Source organism: Cyprinus carpio, chromosome B17 (genome assembly GCF_018340385.1).
Source record: "Cyprinus carpio isolate SPL01 chromosome B17, ASM1834038v1, whole genome shotgun sequence".
Classification (NCBI taxonomy): domain Eukaryota; kingdom Metazoa; phylum Chordata; class Actinopteri; order Cypriniformes; family Cyprinidae; genus Cyprinus; species Cyprinus carpio.
Window position 1 is genome coordinate 5535412 of NC_056613.1, and position 7846 is coordinate 5543257.

Consider the following 7846-nt stretch of genomic DNA (forward strand, 5'->3'; position numbering starts at 1 on the left):
AAAAAAAAATATTATATATCTGTATTTTGGATTTTTGTATTGTAGTGTTTCAATTTTATATTACTATATATTTACATAGAAAGCAGCTTTGTAATAATATTTGACCGGTTCTTCAAATTAATGCAGTCTTGGTGAGCAGAAGAGATTTCTTTCACAAACTTTAAGATCTTAATTATTTAATCAGTAGAGAATGAACTGTGTGAGGTGTGCCGTGTTTCTCTCAGGATCTCAGCAGCGCGTGTCGTGCAGTCGTGACGTGTCGGAGGGCGTGATCGGACGAGGTGAGTTCACCGCTGTTTTACTGACCGCTGATCTAAAGCGCAGCCGCTCTCACCCCTCGCTCGTCTTCTTCCTCGTGTCTGCAGGAGTGTTCGGTTCGGCTGTGCTGCCCAGTCGTCTCAGTGTGGCGTCTTCTCCTGAGCAGTGCGACCCGGCCGGTAAAACACACGCCTTCACCAGCGCCCTCCTCGAGTCTGACGCCAGTCCTGACCCGGAGGAGTTGCCGGTCACTCAGGTGCGTCTCAAACAAGGAGCAATCATGACATTCATTTTTTTATTATTTTAATATGTTCCTATAATGGTAAAGGACACCTATTATGCAAAATCCATTTTTACATGCAACACAACCGCCCTACAATGATAAAAACTAAGTCTCACTAGGCAAGCCGTTTTGATTCTCTATGCAATGTGACATCACATTGCTTAGGCCCCGCCCACAGCCGCTGACTGACAGCCCATTGTCTCCGTGCTCGAGCAGCTGTAATAATAATTTTCCAGCTGTTATAATAAATGTTCTGTGGCGTATTTTGAGCTGAAACTTCACAGACACATTCTAATGAGACATAATAGCTGCCCTTTTTTAAAGTTTTTTTTGCACACAATAAAACAAATAAATTTGTGGAGTCACGTGATCTGTGTGCGTTACAGGAGAGAGTCAGACTCTCCAGGATCACGAGCGACAAAATGCATCAGCGGCGTCTGGAGCAGCAGGACACGCCCCCCGCTCCGGACCCAGTGAGACGCTGCGTGCTCATCGATGATGTGAGAGGTGAGAGGTCAGCAGCAGTGATGGGTCAGCAGCTCATCTGTCGTCTCTGTGCTCAGTGTTTCTGGGTTTGTTTCCAGACGCGAGTCTGAACGGATGCGGGTCGCTCTCTGATGAATCTCCCTCCAGCCCGACCGGACCGCAGGATCCAGTGAAGTGTCTAAGCCCCGCCCACCAGCCCGCCCCCCCGCCCAGCCTGCCCAATAGGAACGCAGCACCACGGCTGAGACGAGTGTCTAGTGTGAACCGGATCAGACCCCCTGCGAGACACAGCTCCGGTGAGAGAGAAAACAAACACGTCACACACTGTGTGTGCAGCCAACAGTAAACACTTACTTCAGACTTTACATTACTGTTCAGAAGTTTGCGGTCAGTAAGAGAATGTGTTTATTCAACAAGAATGCATTCAATTAATGAAAAGTGACAGTAAAGGCATTTATCATCTTATAAAAGACTTCTATTTCAAATAAATGCTGCTCTTCTGAACTTTCTGTTCATCTGTGAATCTTGAAAAAAAAAATGTATCATGGTTTCCACAAAAATAACAACTGTGTTCAACATTGATAATAATCAGAAATGTTTCTTGAGCAGCAAATCATAATGTTTCTTGAGCAGCATATTATTATGATTTCTGAAGATCATGTGACACTGAAGACTGGAGTAATGATGCTGAAAATACAGCTGCACATCACAGAAATAAATTATATTGTAGATCTGTCTCCTCTTGGTCAGAAAGGTTGTGTTCAGTTCCAGGGGTCAAATGCTCCGCGAGCGGTTTTGTATAAAAGCTTCTTCAGACTTCATAAATGTCATGTCAGATATAACCAGTGTGTCGCTGAGGTTTGTCTCGGTGTGTGTGATCATAATAAAGTTTGTGTGTCCATCAGATGAGCTGATCTCTGGGAGTCTGAAGAAAGAGGGTCAGGATCAGGCGTAGGTGCGTAGCTTCTTTAATTCTGTAGATGGAGCTGGCGCTGAGGTTCAGGCTTATGTCTTATGTCGTCTGGTGAGTGTTTTAGTGTTTTAAGCTTGTAGTGTTGTTTGTCACTCGGGTGGGGAATACAAAACCAGTTACAGATTACCAAGAAGCGGGTGCTTTCCATCACACACAAATAGAGATCGACAGGTTCTCTTGTATGTTCTGTTCATGAAGGGAGAAGAAGATCGAGGGGATGACCTTCCTGCGTAGCTTGGCTCAGTACCATCCTGACGTCCTCATGAGCAGGATTCATGACGTGTGTCTCGCTCTGGTTCAGGAGGTCAGTCACTGCTGCAGCTCACACTCACAGATCAGTTATTTATATAGCACTTTATACAACACAGATCATTTCAGAGCAGCTTCGCAGTGATAAACAGGACAATAAAATTTCTAATTTTTGTTATATTTTGCATTCGAATGCAAAAACGTTACATTTTAATTTTAGGTGTGTGTCAGGCGGCTTTATCAGTGCGATGTGATGAGGGTGTAAATGCATTTTAATGCTTTTGTTATCCTATCCTAACCCACTAGATGGAGCATGTTTATTCAAAATATTGCAAAAAAGAGAACATCAGTGTGGAGAAGATCTGCAGCAAAACAAAAAAAGGCATATTTATTGCATTTTCTAAAGGGACATCTATCAGCGTTACACTCGCATCTCGCACAAGAGCCACGTGTTTAGAAAGCCTTTTAAAATTAATGCAAGTTCAACTTTTAAAAATACATGCCTCAAGACTTTATGGCGGTTTTTCCCTCATCCCACTGCATCTCATGTTTTTAAATGAAAAAAGTGTTTTGGTTCTAATTGTTTAAGCAACATAATTAATTATATTTGGTTTATAAACATTATTTTAAACATTATGAACTTCTTTTCCCAAAGATAGTTGTTATTTTATTTTTTGCATTAGTAATATTTTGCTCGATGCAACCTTTAACTTGAATATTAATAATATTTAAGTACAAAATTCAAATTTAGTTTTTCAGCCATAGCTGTGTTTCCATCCAAAGATTCGAATTTAACTTCTGCGCAAAACTGGAACATCACATAAAACATTTGAGAACAGTTTCCATCCAACGAGTCAGAGAGAATAAAATCATCACTTCCTGATAAACTGAGAACAGTAGTTGAAGCCACTGAATATAATAATGTTCATATATGATGAAGGACTTGTGTCTCAGAGCGAGCAGAAGAAATGGAGGAATTTATTCAGTGCTTTCATCATAGTTTATACGCATTTTTTCTCATCCAAAAAAAAGTTTATCCTACTCAGTTGTGTGCATAAGTTTTTTATGTGCATTTATGCACATCTTGTCGTTTCCATCCAACATTTTTATATGTGATATTCTCAAATTGTGCATAAAAATAGGTGTATGGAAACATAGTTAATGTTGCAAAATGTATCAGTTATGAGGCTAGTTTGAGCTGTGAAGGCAGTACCGTCACCTGTGTGTGTCTCTGATGAAGGTGCGTAACCTGCGCTCCGGCGTGTCCCGTGTGGCTGTGGTGACGCTGGGAGAGATGTTCGCGGCGCTGCAGAAGGGAATGGATCAGGAGCTGGACGGGACGGTCAGAGCTCTGCTGCAGAAAGCTGGAGAATGCAACGCCTTCATCAGACTAGGAACGTGGAGCGAGCGCTGGACAGCATGGTGCAGCACTGCTCTCTCACACGCAGCATGAGCGCGCTGCTCACCGGAGGACTCGGGTCAGAAACACTCACCTCACCTGAGTCACATGATCACACACACATCCACACGATCAAACTCTGCTGTCTCACACTCGATCTCCTCGTGTCTTCTGTCTCTGGTTGAGAGTTTAGAGTGTTTTCAGTAAAAGCTCTTTTAGTGTAACTGTAGCTGCTGCTTCTGGTGTCAGATCTTGAGTGATTCTGATCAAGTAAAGGTCAGAATAACTGCAGTAATATCTCCAGATGAACTCTTACGGGACTGAAGCAGCTCAGCTTTACTTGATTCTCCATCAATCATGTTTTAGAGTCTCAAATCTGTTTCATCAGGATCTTTTGATGAGCGTTTGTTTCCAGAAGCTTTTTCTTTCACTGTGTTCCCCTCAACGGAGGAATGATCTTCACAAGCCTCCAGAACAACTCACATCTTCTGAGGAGCCTTTATTTCTTCATCTCTCAATCACTGCATTATATGTTTGGATCATTTACATCTCATCTCATTACTGGAGATATAGAGCCCAGACTCATATTTACATCAGTTTGTCAGTATCTGTTATAAAGATTTCATTGATTTACATCACAAGCAGCAGAATTTCATCAAATAAATATCAGCATCTGCAGCAAGTTCATATTTATTTGAATGAAACTGAGCTTTTTTCCTCCATATTCTCACTTTATCAGACTATATGAGCCGTAAATGAAAACATTGACTGTTCCATCACAAATGGTTTTATTGTTCTGACTGTTATTTGATGCACTTGTTTTGTAATGCTCGTGCGTGTGTGTTCCATTCTCAGTCATCTGAACTCAGTAGTGCGTAAGTGTGCGGCTCAGCGTCTCAGTGCTCTGATGGAGCGGGTCGGAGCCGCTCGTCTGCTGTCTGGAGCTAAAGATGTGACCGAGCGCATCCTGCCGGCCGTCTGTAAGCTGGTGCAGGACTCGTCTCAGGAGGCCAGGTGAGCGGCGCAGGGGTCAGAGGTCACACAGCCTGACGCTCTCGCCTCAGTGCTTCACGCTGTCGTTGCTGTGTTCTCTCCAGTACTTTGGTCGACAGATGCTGCTGTTTTTGTCGTCTCACCGTGACTTTGATAAAATGCTGGAGAAGTTCATCTCTGCTAAAGACCTGCCGGCCATCAGAGACACCGTCTTCACTCTCAAAACCAAGGTGTGCACAAACATTGAAAGTAAAAAAAGGCCGTTTTTGAAAATCAGCATATTTATATAATTATTTGTATTAATATTTATATTTATGCTGTTTTAATAAAATCATTTATTATACGATCACTGTATCACTGTCATTTTAAATTATTTAAATTATAATTTCTTAATGCTACTGAGAACCTCAAACGAAGTTCCTCCTTAGAAGCTGTCAGTGGGTGTGTCTGATGTGATTGTGGGCGTGTTCATGGGTGTGTCTGGTTGTGAGTGTGGGGGTGTCAGTGGGTGTGTCGATGTGATTGTGGGGCTGTCGGGGTGTAGTGGGTTTGTGTTCATGGGTGTGTCTTGTTCGTGTTGTGTGTGTGTGGGGGTGTCAGTGGGTGTGTCTGATGTGATTGTGGGCGGGATCTTGGGCGTGTCTGATGTGAGTGTGGGCGTGTCAGTGGGTGTGTCTGATGTGAGTGTGGGCGTGTCAGTGGGTGTGTCTGATGTGATTGTGGGCGTGTTCATGGGTGTGTCTGATGCGATTGTGGGCGTGTCAGGGGGTGTGTCTGATGTGAGTGTGGGCGTGTCAGTGGGTGTGTCTGATGTGAGTGTGGTGTTGTTAGGGTGTGTCTGATGTGATTGTGGGTGTGTTCATGGGTGTGTCTGATGCGATTGTGGGCGTGTCAGTGGGTGTGTCTGATGTGAGTGTGGGCGTGTCAGTGGGTGTGTCTGATGTGAGTGTGGGCGTGTCAGTGGGTGTGTCTGATGTGAGTGTGGGCGTGTCAGTGGGTGTGTCTGATGCGAGTGTGGGCGTGTCAGTGGGTGTGTCTGATGTGAGTGTGGGCGTGTCAGTGGGTGTGTCTGATGTGATTGTGGGCGTGTCAGTGGGCGTGTCTGATGTGAGTGTGGGCGTGTTCATGGGCATGTCTGATGTGAGTGTGGGCGTGTCAGTGGGTGTGTCTGGATGTGATTGTGCACAATATTTTTGTGGAAACGGTGATACATTTAATTTTTTCACAATTCACAGATGTTTTAATAAAAAGCAACATGTCTATGGCTGAGACTGTCTTCTACCAGTGTTCAGTGTTAAACTCCCTTATGTGTGTGTGTGTGTGTCAGGGTTTGGGGGAGATGCCTCAGGACGCTCCGTCGGCGCGGGGCAGGCGCTCTCTCGCGGGGAGCGGGCTGCTGCGCACCTCGTCCCTCACACGTGAGCCTCTGAGCTCCAGCAGGGATTGTGGGCAGGCGGTGAGTAAGGCGGTGGTTAAAAGCAGTCGTAGACAGGATCGAGTACGTGAGACAGAGTTGGTGAAGCTGATGAAGTCGATGGTCTTCTGGGAGGGATTCAGGGAGATAATCAAGGCCATGTGTGAGTTGGATGTGTGACTGGGGTGTGGTCATCAGCAGCCTGTTCCCGGTAACTAAACCACTGATTCCGGAATTATTCTAATTGATATAATCTTGACTTAAATGGAATTGGGGTGTTAGATGCTTTTAGTTATTTGATTTGTTGATGCTGATGCTGATGTTGCTGGCTCTGCTGCAGGTGTGTGACGCTCTGAAGGCGCGTCTGCAGGAGTCTAACAGTAAGGTGAACCTGCGGGCTCTGGAGGCTCTTCAGCTCATCGTCGCTCTGCTCAGAGACAGTCTGGCTCCAGTGCTCAACATCCTGATCCCCGCCGTCGTGGACAATCACCTCAACTCCAAGAACAGCAGCATCTCCACGGCGGCGCTGGGGGCCGTTCAGGCTCTGATGCACAACACGCTGCTCTGCTCAGAGACAGTCTGGCTCCAGTTTGAGCCGGATCTTCAGTGTGTTTGACTCTGACTCTGTGTTTCAGAGACAACAGGCCTCCTGCTGCAAGCCCCTGCTGCTACAAAGCTCAGTATCTGGAGCTGGCGGGAGGCGCAAAGCCAAGCTGGACACCTCATCGGAGAGAGTCGCAGGTCAGTCCAGACGAGGGCTTCTGCAGCTCTCTCTTCACCCTTCCACAAAATAAGGCCTTAAAAACTCCTAAATCAGAGCAGAAAATCTGAAATGAATAAAGTCATGGCACTAAATGTTGCATCACTGCAAAAATAAATCTCTTCCTCAGTATTCCTGTCTTGTCTAAACATCTAAACATCCTTAAATCATAAGATACAAGTCTTGTTTTCTAAGAAATTAAACAAAATGAAGTGAGTTTATGATTAAAACAAGAACAAATATCTGTCAGTGGGGAATGAAAACATGTTTTCCCTTTGAATTAAGTTCAAGATTTGGCTTTAGTGTGATTAGTTAAATATAACATGAGTAGCAAACAGTGACTATGCCAAAGTTGCAAAAAACAACAAAACAAATACAAAGTTAAATATTTGGCTTTAGTGTGATTAGTTAAATATATGCACAGTGTGCACACCTTCTAACCTTAGGCCTTTTTAATGAGTTAGTCATAGGCCTCCTGCGTGTTAACGGTTCACCCTGCAGTATTATTATTGTTGTAAAATTATTTTTATATTTATTGTAAAAAAAAATTATCTTCAATAATTATTATTATTCATGTTGATGTCTAAGCACAAATTGTGCAGCCCTACAAACAAGCACAACAAACCTGGAGTTATCTTTTTTTTTTTTATCACAATTTGTACGAGAAAACTTAAAAATTTAGATTTTGAAAATTTGACTATTTTTCCCCCAAATCATGCAGCCCTACTCCACTGACATATACAGCTTGTGTTTATATTTTAATCATGAACTGACTTCATTTTGATCTGTTTCTCAGAAAACAAGACTTCTTATGTTCTGTCATTCCTTTTTGTTGTTTGTATTTAAATATTTGATTTTCAGTTTCTTTACTTGGTCTTAAGAAGCTCTTGAATGTATCTTCAGCAGAGCCCAGTCATAATGTGTTAGTGTTGTTTCTCAGAGCTGGTGAGGGAGCTGTACCCGCGCAGGCCGCAGCTGGTGGAGCAGAAGGTCCTGCCGCTCCTCTGGACGCTGCTCCGCTCCTCCTGTAG

The 7846-nt window shown here is 43.8% G+C and overlaps 2 protein-coding genes across 2 annotated transcripts in view; both read left to right on the forward strand.

The window, feature by feature from the left end:
- The window catches only part of togaram1 (TOG array regulator of axonemal microtubules 1), a 16975-nt gene extending 9129 nt beyond the window's left edge, over positions 1-7846 (forward strand). The window contains 14 exon segments of the mRNA XM_042743096.1: positions 225-514; positions 928-1048; positions 1126-1323; positions 1933-1978; positions 2199-2304; positions 3490-3639; positions 3642-3727; positions 4504-4666; positions 4746-4871; positions 5969-6225; positions 6227-6266; positions 6396-6632; positions 6691-6796; positions 7677-7846. Coding sequence (XP_042599030.1) covers positions 225-514; positions 928-1048; positions 1126-1323; positions 1933-1978; positions 2199-2304; positions 3490-3639; positions 3642-3727; positions 4504-4666; positions 4746-4871; positions 5969-6225; positions 6227-6266; positions 6396-6632; positions 6691-6796; positions 7677-7846 — 2096 coding nt within the window.
- On the forward strand, positions 110-1995 carry LOC109107542. The gene is made up of 5 exons (XM_042743295.1): positions 110-281; positions 366-514; positions 928-1048; positions 1126-1323; positions 1933-1995. Exons 1-5 carry the CDS (start codon positions 191-193, stop codon positions 1980-1982), a joined length of 609 nt encoding a protein of 202 aa, XP_042599229.1. The 5' UTR covers positions 110-190; the 3' UTR covers positions 1983-1995.

Excerpts from the sequence above, each read along its gene's own strand:
- LOC109107542 (XM_042743295.1), top strand. The coding sequence starts at position 191 with ATGAACTGTGTGAGGTGTGCCGTGTTTCTCTCAGGATCTCAGCAGCGC. Across the intron at positions 282-365 it reads GGAGGGCGTGATCGGACGAG|GAGTGTTCGGTTCGGCTGTG; the intron begins GTGAGTTCACCG and ends TCGTGTCTGCAG. Across the intron at positions 515-927 it reads AGGAGTTGCCGGTCACTCAG|GAGAGAGTCAGACTCTCCAG; the intron begins GTGCGTCTCAAA and ends TGTGCGTTACAG.